This window comes from Ictalurus punctatus, chromosome 24 (assembly GCF_001660625.3).
Source record: "Ictalurus punctatus breed USDA103 chromosome 24, Coco_2.0, whole genome shotgun sequence".
NCBI lineage: Eukaryota > Metazoa > Chordata > Actinopteri > Siluriformes > Ictaluridae > Ictalurus > Ictalurus punctatus.
In genome coordinates, this window is record NC_030439.2 from 10,909,134 (window position 1) to 10,925,209 (window position 16,076).

The following is a 16,076-nucleotide window of genomic DNA, read 5'->3' on the forward strand; positions in this document are numbered from 1 at the left end:
TCTTAGTTTCCAGACATAGTAGATGTGCATCTTTTTCTGCCTGTTTCGATGGTTTGTTCTTATCCGTGTTTTCAGCCAGGACTACCAGCATGGCATCTTCCAGTCTATTGGGTTTAAAGAGTTCCATGAGTACCTCACTGCTGGAGGAGACATTAGCCAGGAGGACCACAAGAAGCTGAAAAGTAAAGGTACGGCCCAGTAAGACACCAAGGATGCATTCAGTAATAAAGTGGTTTAGTTTGCGTGGTTTTTCACTAGATAGCATTATAAGGTTTCTCTAACTGTTTTCTCAAAATGTTTTCTCCAACATGAATCTCCAACTATCAGTAGCCTAGTGTCTGTTTTCCATTACACAGTTGTACCCATCACATTGTCTGGAGGTTGTGAGTGTTGACATCATTTTACCATTCACAAGACAGTAAATACTTACAAGAATAAGAGAGGACACCAGAGCTCATTGGATTAGCCTTATCAATCAAACACTCATGAGGGCTAGCTTTTCAGCAACTGACCAATTGGAAATTGCCAGAACGTTTTCATTATCGCGAAGCCCTCGCCAGTTAACCGTGCTTAAAATAGGCGCAGTGAGCGGTTAAACCATTTTGGGGTGGGAGAGTGAGGACTGACACTTGCCAACTTGCTTCATTGCACCATTCTCACAAATACCTTGTATGTCTTGTATTTCATATACACTTGGTCTCATTTATTACTGAGCACACTTGCTAACACCGTGAGCGTACCCAGGTTGCTGCCCTTGCGCTCTCTATTAAAGATACTGTTTAAATACCATAGACTGAGCTTTCAGAACTGACACAGGGCACTTGAGAACTATTTTTTTTTTTTATTGTTTACATAACCTAACTACTTAATATCACAGGATGCTTTTTTGAATAGGCTAGGCATGATTTATGCCTACTGCCTACCAAAACCCAAGTGCATTCAACAAGCGCAGCTCAACAGCCATGCTTCTAGAATATTCTCATTTATGCATGCTACAACAAATATGGTATTAATGTATGATGATAATTCTTTTCACACGTGGCAATACCGGATCATCACTGTTTCTCAATATAGGCTATTATGCAATCTTGCGTCTTTGTGAACTCGTTCTACATCATTCTCCGCTGCCGAAAATCAAGTACCGAGGACGCATGAAATTACCCGGACATGTTCTTGATTTCGAGGATGTATTGGATGCTGACCCGAGCGCACCGAACCCGCTTGAAGTCCCAGAAGTCATTGTGGCAAAACAATAGCAGTTGACAGAAGCCTGACCCATACCTGTAGTTTTAAGATCTTTTTAACGACAATCATGTAAATAAATCGAGATATGCATCTAAAAAGAATGATTTTGATAAGATTTAGATTGAGGTGTGTGTATGTATGTATGTATGTATGTATGTATGTATGTGTGTATATATATATATAATATAAATAGTGTGTGTGTGTATGAGGTTGTTGAAAAGTCGAATGAATCCCCTCAGAATTATTTTAATTAAACTATGCTAGCTTTTATCCTGAGGTAACGGTAAACTCGCTAGCTTAATTTTTAGATAATGTGAGGTCATAGTTGCAAACAGTGAGCTTACTACATTAAGCATGCTTAATTCATTTTGGTTAATCAGCCAATTAACAGTAAATCTATTAACCGGCTGAAATATATTGCTTAGAGTGCACTGAAGCGATGAGGACCCTGTCTTACCACTAGAAATGTGCTGCGACAGGAAGCTCACAGCACATCTCAATTCTCAAGAAGATGTGTTCTGTGTCTTCCTGTCCTTCCAAGTTTGTTCTTTCAAGGTAGCCTGGCAAGACCAGTCTTCACGAGAAAATGCAAGTTTATTCTTTACATTCTTTGAATTGAGAAACAACCAGATTTAAAAAAAAAAAATATATATATATATATATACATATATATACATATACATATATATATATATATATATATATATATATATATATATATATATATATATATATATATATATATATATATATATATATATAATGTGTTTTTACAGCAACTGGGGGCTGTTTCCACGGTAACTCTGTTATTGTCACCAGGCACAGGCCTAAATGTAGACGACAGGAATGTTATCACACAGTAGTGGTGAAAATTGCTGTGCCATTATGTGTGGGGGAAAAAGCAATATCTGACCCGAGTTATGACTCTCTGAAAGCTATATCTGTCTCTGAATGGCCTGCACTGTTTCTTTCAATACACGTTTCCTGGTCAGTACTATTGGCTCCCCGGCAGGAAATCTTGGATCCTTACTCACTACGCGACTTCAGTTGCTTGGTGTTGTAGTGGTCTGCACACTACATAAGCGCTTGTAGACTTTCACCTGGAGAGAATCCTGACAAAGTGTGCCCGATCCACACATCCACAAAAAAGAACTCTGCCTGTCATGTGACGGTCACTATTTTGTCATGAAAAAAGAAAATAGAGTAGTAAGAGAAAATGTGCAGGAAATATTTGTTTGGGGAGATTCTGTCAGCGTATAGTGAAAAATAACATGGCTGTTTTTATACTCTGCGTGGCCAGGAATCATGTCATGTTTGTGTTTATTTTTGATGTTAACAACCGTCGGGATATGACATGCCAAATGTTCTTATAGAAGCGATATCATTGTGTTTACATTTTGTCCTCACTCCCACACAAATAGATGGATGATAAACTTGATTCAGGGATACATTACTGAGAGACGAGCTCAAATTGATGTATTGAACTATGAGCCATGGGTTTGATATTGTATCTTTCTGTCCCTCTCGCAGGTATTGAGGCCCTGAAGCAGGCCACACGGCGCTACGCTCGAAAGCAGAACAAATGGGTTCGCAATCGCTTCCTCAAACGTAAGAGGAAATCTTTTACCAAAGCAAATGTTTCAGTGTTATCAGAATCCATGCAGACAGCTTCTTTACCATAGCGTATGCCTCATTTGTCTTGTGCTGTTGTTCTTATTTAGTGTGTAACAGTGAGTCTAAGTGAGTGAGATGTTTGTCTGCTGCACTGCTCCACACTCGGTAGTTTCTGCGCTACAGGAGTACACTGCAAACATCACGGCAACCAGGGGAGTAGTAGCTCCCTGTCATGCTTCCTGTTAATGCCTTGCTTTCACAGAATACCACACGTCTGTTTTCTCTTCATCCGTTTCATGAGCTGCTCTGTCGAACGCATCGATGCACAGAACAGGCAGATTTCTGATGAGCGAATGCGCTCGAGGTGTGTTCTTGGATCCTCGGTAAAGACTGTCGTCATGTCTGTCTCCACGTGGTCTGATGGCTAAGGCAAACACATCCACCTTAAATGAGACGGGATTCACACAGGCTATCACGTACACGAACACCAGTCTTTTGGACCTCCCTTTCTGACCAGACAGAAAGCCGGGACACCTGGACGGTTCATGCAACCACATCATTTTAGTCTCAGTTTGCAGTGTGTGTCATTAAACGATAAGAAACTGTTGGTCATTTTAATGCGGCAGTGACTTACAAGTCAGGCGGCAGCATAAAGTCGTGCAAGAAGAGTAGGATGAGCGTCTAAGACCATTAACTAGGAGCAGCAAGTATTGCGCAAAAGCTGAATTAAGTGCAAGTACACTGAAGTGCTATGAAGACTGATCGTGAAGCAGTCACCAATCAGAACTACATGATGATCCCTATTCAGTCCCTCTAGGATTTTACGATCGCAGAAATGAAAGCAAAATAACGCAAACTCGTAAATATTCAGAGGAGCTCGCAATTTTTTTTTAATTACTGCAGATTTGTGTCATGTGACATCATCACAGTGTGCATTCAGTCAAAGCCCTCTTCGATTTTCTTCTTCTTCTTGTAGTTTCACACAAAATATTCCACCAGTTGCATTGCAAATTTAGAAAAAAGCCGCAGTGACATCAAGTATTTTTGGCCACAAAAATCCCCAAAAAAACAAAAAACTCTGCGTAATCCTGTACAGACTGCTTAGTAATACATATGAGTAACTATGTAATAAATGAGTAACCACAAGATTTGTTGGTTTACGTAAAACACAAAATAACAAAAGAGAAACATGCCTGGAGATAAAGACAACACACTCCTCTTCACTTCTCACTCAACCAGACAAGGAGGCAGAACAAGTTCACTCATTCCAAAAGCTAAAAATTCACACACCTCAGTTTGTTATGCAATTGTTCTTCATGGGAGTACTACACAATAGTTCAAAACAAAATGTTAAGAGATTTGCTAGAGCGCTACAGGTCAGTGAAGAACATCACAACATGGTTTTCAGTGCCCTTCGTGTTCATTGTGTTCCTCTTCTAATGCTGTGTGCTGAACGTGACCATCACACAGTTAGCCTCAAATCTATTGTTTTACCAAATTTAATGGTTCTGGCAAAGAAGTGGAAACATGAGACAGGAACAGGAACTGTATACTTTGCGTTCAGATATTTGTGATTATCTGTCTATCTAGATCTTTGGTAAGGAACCTCAGTGGTATTGTGCCTTTTGTCGTTGTGGTCACTCAGTCCCTGGACTCTACTCCCCATTCCCTACAACCTATAAAGTGAATTATGGGTGCTGTGTATCCCCTAGACTGCCTCTATCCAAATTTGGCATCCTACTCCAAGTTCAGTTTGTTCCTACAAAGTGCATTCTGGGTGATTTGGATCGGATTGGATTGTTTTGATGATAACATATTGAGGTGATTCCACAATGCACAGGATATTCTGCATCATGATTTATCTCTAGTGGTCTAAACCGGAAGCTTTTTTTAATTGCGCATATACCCTACCACTATGTCCTTGGAAAGACTAGAAAACATTGGAGGAAAAAAAGAGATGGAAATGCATTGTCAGTATGATCTGTAAATTCTGGCACTGTCACTTCCTCAAGCTCATATCACTCAAGAGATTGATTTTTTTTTTTTTTCCCTAACGTTTGTTCTATTTCCAAAAATGTAAGCAAAGTAGCTTGATTTAAACTGTTACGACCCTGACCAGGCAATTACTAAGCACCTCTGCAAGTTCATGTTATTTGAGATTCAAGTCTAACAGCTCGCAGGCCCCCACATGAAAGTAAATCTTCCTGCTCATGAAACTTTTTTTTTTTTTTTTTGTTGGCCGTGTGATCCCATTCAACAACATGCCCTGTGGCATCTTGCAACCTTTCTGGCAAGTTTTCTTTTAAAAAGCAAAACATAACCTGTCTTCTATTCTATTTTTTCTTAATTATTTTTTGCACATCCGTTATCAACACCGATACCGAACTCGTATTCGGTTTTACCCTACACTATGTGGTTTTGGACGTTCAGACTGTCTCTGCATTCAGCTGTAGCACTGATTATCATGTTTATCCCCAGATTCGAGAGTCTTGTCCCCATGTGCAGGGATGTGAAGGAGGAGGAAGGGACGAGTAAGTGTGATGAACAAAATTGTTAAGGAGGTTTGGTCCTTTGTAACTTCATATCCTTGACACTCATTTTTCCTGTCTGTTTACAATCTCTCCATCCACCCATCCATACCACTCTCTTCACATTTCTTCCTGTAATGGCCCGCCATCCTGTGGGACAGCCTTTGATCCTTTTCCCTTCCCGCTCTTTGACTGGATGTCAACCCTCCTCCCACACTGCCACCACTTCTTACTGTTCCACCACAATGGCTGGAGCGTGTCTCGGATTTCCTGTGCCTTTCGTTTATCTCAACCCTCCCACAGTCATTATTGTTTCGCCAGTGCTGCATGCAGGCTATGGCCACAGAGACCAAAATGCTGAAGAACGCCTGCTGTCCACTCCCTCTACCAATCCTGTTAGGGTTAAAGGCATGAAGTGGAAACTGTTGCTAAACCTGATTAAGTGTGTGCGTGTCTCCTGCCATATGGGCCTACACCCTGCTTCTCTTCAGCCACCATAAGGCTTTCTTCAAGAGATCTTGGGGCTCAGCTTGCAGTGGCTCAATGGACAATGAGCAGGCAATGATGGAGCAGCACTTTTTAAAAAAATACATATATTTTAATAGAGGTGAAGGTCAATGTGTTTAGAAATTGTGTTTTTTTTTTTTTTTTTATTGCTTTATTTTACCAAATTTTCTCCCAGTTTAGTCACTGACACCCACTAACTGGTTCTGTCGTATCTCACGATTCCCTCTTGGCTAACTACACTCTTTTATTTAGGTTAATAGCTCAGTAGTCATAGTTCTGCGCTAGTGATTCCTTGCCAGTTCTCAGTCCTTGAGCAAGGTGCGAAATTCTAAATTTAGAATCCCTGATTCTAAAATACTGCTCTGATCAATTGTAAGTTGCTTTAAATAAAAGTGGCTACCAAAAAGATAATGTAAGTGTAGTTGCCTGCAAAAAATGGCAAAGACTTCAACACTTGTTTATTTGATTGGCCATGTTTTTGAGACCACTATGCATGTGACCTAGCTACCATCTGGAGGTGCCTAAACCAGCGCAGATCAATACGTGCTTCACCACATGCTTATTTGTTGTAATTGCATAGTTTTACAACAGTAATTCTCATTTGTGCCTTTAGTTGTTGTTCACTTGGTTGCCTTTAAGCCTGTAAGCTTTTTCACCTCCTATCCATGCTGACCCACTTCCCTACTCTTCACTCAGTCAGCTAACTCTCCATTACAACCATGCTTACTGTTACACTACAACAGCCAATACAGGCTTTCCTTACATTGCTGTCATTGGTCTCCTGACCTGCTTTTGGTTATGGTTAAGCCCCTCCAGTTTGATGGCTTCATGGGGGCCTCGGCAGATCCTCTCTAATCCATTAGGTATTAGCAGACTGCCCGATATTCTTCTGTGTAGAGATAAGAGCTCCTGGAGAAGGCTTGGACATGTATAGGTGGCAGCACTGAGAAGAACAAACTGAAATGATTATTTCAGCTCATTAAAACGTATAGAACATCAAAGAATTGAGTGAGTGTTACATTTTGATAGTGTTGACTGAGAGTCCAAAATCACATGCTCTCTTTCATGTGACGGTTTAGAATATATGGTTTCTAATCTCTTGTGTTTCCTTGGTGCAGTGGAATTTTCCGATGGTAAAGCAAGCAATTACGGAAAACCTAATTAAACATTTAAAGCTTCCTAAACAAAGGGAAATTCTAAAAGTGGCACTCATCGCATTCATAGTGTCGATGGGATATGGTTTCAGTGTACAAAACATCATTTCAGATCATTTCATTTTACACCTGGTGTGTCTCACATTTTTACATTGTTGGCCTTCAGATTACTCTAGCCATATTTTACTTATATAAATATTCAATTTTCCAGTGATATTTTCATATACTCCGTGGCTGATTGAACAATTAGGACTTTAGGACTACAAGCTGAAATGCAGCCTAGTTAGAAATAACGTGTTAGTAGTAGAACTTTTCTTACCAATTCTAGTGTAAAATATAAAGCCTTGACTTGTAAAATCAACGTAGATTTTTAGCTACAAAAATTTTTAACTCCTCGTTCAGGACTGTTTTCTGTGAAAACGTTTTTGTGAAATGCACTTAGTTGGCCGTATATTGAACTGTGGGTGTTTCAGAGCTCGACAGGCCTGTGTAATGAATGATGAGGCCTTGCTTGGAGTGGAAGAACATCCTTATAATAGTCTGTCTGTATGTGTAATAGAGAGGAATGCAGGAGAGGTGAGGGAGACAGCTATGTGGTTCAGTCATTCCAGGGGTTAATTGATAATTCAGATCATCACACGTACTCTTGTTCCACTAAAAGTATCTTTGTGTGTAGATTTGGAGTGTGTGTGGAGCTGGTGGTGATGTATTTGGTGTTGTTGAGTGTGTCAGTGGGATAAGTGTTAAGTAGCAACCCGCACCTATTTGTTAGCCTTAAATGAAATTTGAGTAGGGCGGTCCACAGAACAGGTGCGACATCATGACCTGGGTGTTTCCTTCCTTCATGCTGCTTTCAGAAACTTGGCATTACAAAAACCATATTATGCAGAGAACACTTCTCCTCAATGTTTGTCTGTCAGCTGTCAAGTAGTGTGTGTGTGTGTGTGTGTGTGTGTGTGTGTGTGTGTGAATGTTCTCTTCTAAGCATGGATGCAGCAGGTGGTGGGATACCACTTTGTGCGTTTGCCATGCTCGGGCTGTAAGCATTGCCAGTCTGTGTACCCTGAGCTGCTGTCCTGCCATCTCCTACCAACTCTTGTGGTTGACATTCGAGAGCTCTGTGGTCAGAAAGCCTCATTTATCTCCCGTCTCCCCCATTCACCTCCAACTGGATTATTTTACTCAGATTTCACTGAGATTTGTAGTTAAAAGGGGCTACTCCATCCAACATCTGCTGTCCCTTGGGCAAGCTCTGCTGCCCTTCTATCTTAACCTTTCCAGCTCTCTGAACGACAGAGGGGAGAAGTCAAAAGAAGTGGGTAAAAAAAGAGACACATGCTTCCTCAACTTCACACATGGCTCAGGTAGGCCAGGTGCTTCTGTGTAGCAGTCCCACCTGCTGCCTCTTGTCTGAAGAGGATAAAAGAGGACAAAAAGAGTGCTGGCTGAAAAGAGAAACCCAATCTTTGATTAAGAGCAGCGGCAGGCGGGAGGCAGCATAGGGCAACAAGGTGGCAAGGCGTGCTCTACACGAGCCAGCTGGGGTTGTGTGTGTGTGAGTGTGTGAGAGAGAGAGAGAGACAGAGAGAGAGATGCTGTGTCCCAATACTGCTATCCATTCTGAATAGTATCCGAAATAACGATTATCCCAAATTTGTCCCAAATTGCAGTATGTTGAAACGAGTATCCCAGAGGCACCCGGATAGTCTACTATTTCTTATTAATTTTCAGTGTGGATCTGTGGACACTTTTTCAGATAATATTGCCTGTCAGAAAGCCTGTCCTAGGGACTAATGTTTGGTTATTGTTTCCTGTATGTTCCGTTATTTGTGGCGCACACTGGTATAAGATGGCTGTCAATCCTTGTTTATGCAGCTGGTTATGTTCTGTGTGTTGCTTTCATGCAATACTATATTTTACCACATTCCATTTACACCGCTCTAAAATACGTTCTTGAATTCAGCCAAGTAAACTTGTGGGAAATGTTGCGAACTCTCACTACAATCAAGATTTCAGCTGGTTGAGGTGTCCAAATATTGATCAGATTCCGATTAGATAATCAGGGGTGGAGAAGAGATTCCTGATAATGAGGCGTTTATTTTACAGTCTTGAATATGCATCTGAGGTATGCGACTGTGATAAATCAAGGGAATGCTAAATTAAATTATAAAGTATCAATTACATAAGGAATAATGAATGAAAAAAAGCTGAAATGCAATGAGGAGTTGGTTTCCTGTCACAGTGTTCTCTTCTGGTTAACAACGTTCTCTTCCATTATACGATGTATTGGTATGTCCCAGTATTGCATATTCTTTTACTCAAAATTATGTACTTTTTCTTCACAAAAAGAGTACATACTTTTAGTATATAGAATCATAGTATTAGTATGCCAGTTTGGGATGCAGAGTGTGTGTGAGAGGATGTGTGTGTGAGAGTATGTGTGTGAGAGAGCTGTTCGATACCATGAAACATTAGGGCTGGGATGATAACTAGCTTGGAAACATTTACCAGTCTAAACAAAATAATGAAGAAATTTCTTGTGTATGTTCCTTCCATTTGTGCCGGTGTGAGTATTAAAGGCATAGTCATAATCCTTAATAAGCAACACTACCTCATTTGCCAGTTTATTCACTACACCTACATGCTTTCTACACTTTTTAGCATTTTTCTCAGGTACCCCTACATTCAGGTGCACTTTGTAGCTGACTGCACTGTTCTGTTGCTTTGCACAATTTGTCAGCCTCCTCGACCCCATCGATCAGTGAAAAGTGTCCATGCAATACTGATCCATATCCACACAGACCTGCTGTAAACCGAAAAGGACAATTAAAGGCAGTCCTCTTCCTTACATGCACAGACAAGTATTGGGAGACAAGTATTTGATCAGTTGCCATTATTTCTTGAGATTTGCAAATACATTTGCATATAAATGTCATATTTACTGCAGTTTGTATTAAAAGAAGTTGCAACATCCCTATTTATTCACTCTGTTCTTTAAGGAAAGTGTGGAAAATCCCCTATTTAATCCAAAAGACCTTGGGATCAGTAAAGAACTCAGACCCGGTGTTGGTTTGCATAAGTTGTTTTGCATAAGTTTGATGACTGATATTTTCTTTTTGGGAGGGAAAAAAAAGTTCTGGCACTGCTGGATTTCTATTTCACCTGCCTTGAAATCAGCACTTAAGGGTGACATTTTGATTCGAATTTTATTCGGGGACTTCCCAACTATAAAACCTGGACAAAGCCGTTGCAGATATTTGAATACGCAAACATTCCTTAAGGCTCGCTTTGAATATGTCTGGCCCTTTACACAATAAGATGGGGTTGTACTGAGGGCATAACTCCTTTTGCCTTTATCAGTTATCAGGAAGTAATTAAGCTTTTTTACTAAAGTACTGGAATTAGCTGTACTAAAACTGAACTGTATGGACTAGGCTTGCTTTGATAATCTAAAGGCCATTAGTCATTAGACTTTAAGAGGAATTGTAGCTGTTTGATTTTATCAGTAGGATTGTTGCTACTGGTTGACCACCCACTTGGCGAAACTGGTCACTTGTACAATGTGGAACAGTGCTAATTAGCTTAAAAGTGGATGTATCCGAACGTTTGGTCTGTTCTGTAATGCCTCTTTTGATTGCTGTTGGAGTAGATTAACCTGTAACTGATTTAGATAATTGAGCCATTGTAGCTAATATGATTAACACAAGAAGTAAGCTTCATTCAGGCATGAAGGCAGCTCATAGCAATCTGATCCTTCAAAAGAGAACTTCAACCAGCCTGTGCCAAGAGTCATGTTCTTGTTCTGAAGTATAAGCAATGTTTGGTTTTGTTTTTTTTTCCCTCACCAAAGCAAATGTACTTCATGACTTCAACCTAGAAGCATGTGTAATATTAAAAGTATTTCACCTTCAGTCCAAGTTCTGATTAGACGTAGACTAAGTATACCGTCTCAACAATTGGGCATTTCAAGCTATTTCTTCTTTCATGTGGATGTTCATTTTCCCTGTGTCCTGTCATCCAGCTGGTGTTGCCTTTCTATATGTAGATAAAGTCCTACCTCTGGGTCATCCCCCCCGCTTTATGTCTGCTATGCGAGTGAATCATTAGTGAGAGTGGAGGCTCTGGCAGAGCCGGATTTTGCCCGTCTGACTGCTGACTGTGCCAGAACGCTGAGGGAGATTATGGAGCTGTTAGCAGCTCAGCCAGTTGATGTTTCTTGTTGGTCCAGTCTGTACAGTGATACACACAGCTCTGCTTTAGTGCTGCCACTTTTGCATAGTCCCAGTTTCCACTTTCTGATCACTTCAGTTCTAGTGCTCACTTAACTGTCTTGGACTTTTTGGGGTGGGCACTATAGCAAAAAGATTATATAACAAATATTGTAATTAAAAAATATAATACTTGAAGGCAAGGTCTTATGAAGACCTTGGAATTGTAAGGTTCTAGCTGATGTTTTTGGCAAACAAAAAAACCCCCAAGATCTTGATATTGACTTTTGCTGGTTTGTGAATAGTGGAACAATATAATAAGAAACCATAAGTTCAGAGATGTTTTCTGTAAAGTTTACAACAAAAAATCTATTTATTTAATTTTGGAAAGCTAGTACAAAATTGTATGTTAATTTTAAAATGATATATACTTGTGGAAGCACTGACACCTGGTGATACTCAGAAATATGTATTATAAAGAGAATATATATCACAATATCCATATTGTATCATCATGTCCTCAAGCTGTACTTGTGCTACTATCAGTTTCTTTAACCTGCTGGATTCTTTAACTGTGTTCAGCCTCATGTACAGCCCCAGAAAACATGCATGCATGATGGCGTTCTAATTAGGTTAATGTAGGTCTTATGGGAACAAAACTTGATTGTACAAAGTAGGAATAATTGAACTAAACTAAATGGTGTCTGCTTCCCATTCTGAACAAATACCTTCAGGATGGCGTTAAAATGAATATGAATAATACTCGAGGTTGAAGCAGAAACCTATTTTTTCTAAAATTGCAGTGTACATGTTTTACAATATGATCAAAACAAAATAAAATGGTGAGGGATGTCTCTTTTTGCCTCTTTTCATTTCCTCATTGTTTTGCCATAGCAAGGAGTCTTGATTAAAGGGATATCAATTAAAGGTGCTCATTAGAGTATTAGGCCACATCTGGACCACGTTCAACTCGTTCCCATCAGTGAATTTAGCACCGTTTTTAAGCCATTTGTTCTTTTACAAACAAATTGCATATTTTACACTATGTAATGGAGTTTTTAGGTTGTTTTGGCTCAACTGGTTCTTCTAATTTATTACATGTAAGTTTGGGGCTCTTCTAACTTATTAAATGTAATGTTTATTAGAAAGACGCTATTAAGAAGAATTTCCTTTGCTTGTACATGACATTAGTTTTGTTGCTCTAGTTCCTTAGAAGTTTTTGTTCTTGTTTCTTTCACTGTCCCTCAGGGCCAGGTACCAGTGTTCCACCTGTCTACGGCCTAGATGTGACAAATGTGTCCCTCTGGGAACAAACGGTCCTCACTCCTGCCCTAGACATCCTGGACAACTTATGCAAGGTGTATTTTCTATTTCTGGCACCCTTTTATCTTGTCGTTAAATGATGCGAGACGTTTACCCTGAATGACCGAAAACGTGACGAGATACACGGAGGCAGCTTGTAGAGGCTTGTTGATTTCGTGTCAGTCTTGATATTATAGGCTGGGAAAATGTGGTGGAATTAATGATGCGATAATTTATTTATTCTTGTAATGCAGCACTTAGATCGCCGGTGATCACTTATTAGTTATGAAAAGATCACAACATTTGTGGATGACAATAATGATAATGATGATGAGTCTTTATTGATTGCCAGCTTGCACAAATGCCATCTTATATTGTTGTTCCAATCGACATATATTCACATGGAGCATTTGAACTGCTTTTCTTTGTGTTAACTTCTCCAGGGAGAGCGGCCATCTGTTGAGCCAATCCGAATTGAGGGGGCGGGAGCACGAAACAAGCGGAGCCACCACATGTGTGAAGTGTGTGATAAAGTAATCATCGGTGACCTGGAGTGGACAGGTGAGCTCTTTTACCTCCTACGGGATAAGGATCAGAACTTTTGGATGTTGAAAATTAGTAAATTTGCACTGGTAAGAGTAATTCCACTTCGCTTCAGTTCGCAGCACAACACCCCTTTGTTGATTATTTATTAGTTTGTTATTACTTGCTATCATTATTGTTGAATAATTTTAAAAACACTTGCTCAATGAGCCCGTTTGTAATTTTGTTCCAGCTAGTAGTAGCTGGTGAACCAACAAAAAAACAAACAGAGCAATCTAGATACTAACATAATTTACTTAACCGTAGAGTTGTTTCAAGCAAGTCGCAAGTTTTAGCGTCATCATTTCTCCACCTTCTTACATCAGAAGACTAGAACTCCAAGTTTCTTTTCAGGCTGGTTCTTTTATAATTTTTTTTTTTTAATGTGCTAAAAGGTTATCCATAGATAGTGATCCACTATTGCTCAGAATGTCCTCTATCTTCTCTTCCAGCTCATCTCAAGTCTAAAAGTCACTTGCATCATGTCCGGAAGAAGCGGAGAGCTGAGGAGACCTCCGAGCATCAGCAGGGTGTTGGGTCTAAACTCCCTTTCACAGTAAAGTGTCAGAGACAGGCAGGTTGTACTCCTCACACACCAGGCTCTGAATCAGACGAACTCAAACCAGGAACACACAGGAACCGTGATAACGAAGGACAGATTTCTGAGGAGGCGTAACCTGTATGAATAAGCAGAAGGATTTTTATTTTACAACTTGTGCCTTAAATCGATCCCTCAGGAGTGTGTAAGACCCGCGTGGAATAAGAGTGGCACTGAAATCTGCACAGATACCATCTTTTTTTTTTTTTTTTGCCTCTGAATGGACCGAACAATTTCAGTCCAGCTGTTGGATTAATCCAATATCCATATTGCTCTGAGTTAAACCTCTCCTAGACATCGTGGAGGTTTTAATGGAAATTGTTGTTGAATGGAGAACAATTTCCGAGTTTTTACCCAAACAACAGCAGCAAAAAAAACAAAAAACGTCTGGGCTGTACAGAATAATTTTTCTGCACTACTTCACAAAGGCCGGGTAGACTTCAGTTTTCTTGCACAAATGCTTGGCTGTGCCGTCATGTTTAGTTTGAGTGTTTAATCAAGATCACCTATAAGGTACATTTTATAATTAAAGTGCTTTATTATTTTAATCATACTTATTTGCCTATACTGACTTATTTGCCTATACTCACACATTCTCAGGCACTGTTTACACTTCTGTGTTTTTGTTTTAAAATGAAAACAATCCTCGTCCACACTGGCGTTTCCGCTGTGTTTCAGAAACGATCTCCGTCCACATTACACGACCGAATACACGTCACATGACCGACCATGCACACTGGGCATGCGCATACAAGTGTAAACAGGAAGTTGGTTGCTAGTCACTGACAGGCACAACAAACCAGCGGTCCATGTAGGGCTTACGGCGCTTGAAATGAGATTTGTTGCTGATTGCTCTAATCATAGCTTGCGTCTTGCGCATGTAGGCAGCTGTAATATTATAAAGTACAGAATTTAACAACACCAGCAAAGCTTGCGGTTCAGTCTCTGGGTTGTTGTGTATATGATCAAGGTAGCATAATGGTCATATGGTAAGGGTTTGACGAATCAGGGAAGGATACGCAATGATCCAGAAGACCCAATCAGGGGGCGAATGTGGGAAGTAACGGCTTCATTTTCAAAAGTCTTCGTTTTGGTCTGTGTACACTCAAACCCAAGCCCGGAGTTTTCAAACTAAAACGGGGTCTTCAGCATTTCCAAAAGTTTCTGTTTTCGAGGGTCGACAACGCGGGAGTAGTGTAGACAGGCATAACCGTAGCAAGAATTTTGCGTTTTAAAACGAAAATACACTAGTGTAAACAGGGCCTGATTTAGAAGCTGGGGCATGGTTGGGAGTGAAAGGTCGGTTGACCCAGCTGTGTAAAAAGAAACTCTTGTAGCTTTACATGTCTCTGTGGTAAAGGCTACTAGTGATCTTTTCATCATAACTGCCTATCATAGCTATTTTTCAACTTTTTCTTTAAGATAGGTCTTTCTATGAATAACATAGTGACTTAATAACAGCTGGTTTGTGAGGATGTTCAAAACATTTCTTCAGCTCTTGTTCTGCCGATTAGATTTGCTATTCTCATTTTCTGCTGCTAAATCAGTCTTCATGTTATAAAAAGCATGTGGTTGGTTAGAATGTTGTTAGAAAATGCCAAGCACAAGAGCAGCCCAGGAAATGAGTGCTTTAGTCTTGCTAACTGGCTGCACAGAGCTTGAAAGTGGAGCAGGTTGTTGTGTTTATTTCTGGAACGCTTCTTGGAAGAGTGTGTGTGAGGGTCACGCACACACAGACACACATTGACACTGAGAAGATGTTTGTGACACGTGATGCAGCCAGTCCCCCAATCTTTTTGTATCTTTCATTATGTCTTGGACAAAAAAAGGGTATAAATACTACTCCTCTTAGTGTTGTTTCTCTCTTGCTCTCTCTCTCACTCTTTTGCTCTCTCTCTCTCACTCTTTTGCTCTCTCTCTCACTCTCTCTCTCGCTCTCTCTTGCGCTCTCTCTCTCTCTCTCTCTCTCTCTCTCTCTCTCTCTCTCTCTCTCTCTCTCTCTCTGTTTGTGTACTGGATTTTTTTGATGTACATTTTGTAGATGTACAATTACCAGTTACTGTAGGTCAACCCCCACCCTATCCATCAGTGGAAAAGGACTGCCGTAGGGCCAGCGCTGCCCGGATATTACTAGGGTGGCGGATCATTCTCAGCACAGCAGTGACACACTTCTACCAGTGCCACACACACTATCATGTCGGTATCAGACCCAGCTGTGTTGCTGGAATTTTTAAACACTTCACTGTCATTATTCTCTCAACTGAAAATCTTCAGTCAGTGTGGTCCTGTTATCAGAAACTGACAACCGTTATTTACATTTACATTTATGGCATTTGGC

The 16,076-nt window shown here is 40.2% G+C and overlaps 1 protein-coding gene across 2 annotated transcripts in view; it reads left to right on the forward strand.

Moving 5' to 3' along the window:
- The window catches only part of trit1 (tRNA isopentenyltransferase 1), a 50,671-nt gene extending 36,380 nt beyond the window's left edge, over positions 1-14,291 (forward strand). Inside the window, exons 7-11 of one of the 2 annotated variants that reach the window (XM_053675321.1) lie at positions 76-188; positions 2,776-2,853; positions 12,505-12,614; positions 13,002-13,119; positions 13,593-14,291. In XM_053675321.1, coding sequence (XP_053531296.1) covers positions 76-188; positions 2,776-2,853; positions 12,505-12,614; positions 13,002-13,119; positions 13,593-13,816 — 643 coding nt within the window. In that variant the 3' untranslated portion in view covers positions 13,817-14,291. The remainder of the gene's footprint in view (positions 1-75; positions 189-2,775; positions 2,854-12,504; positions 12,615-13,001; positions 13,120-13,592) is intronic. The other variant, XM_053675322.1, reaches the window with a different exon arrangement.
- The last annotated feature ends 1,785 nt before the right edge of the window (positions 14,292-16,076 follow it).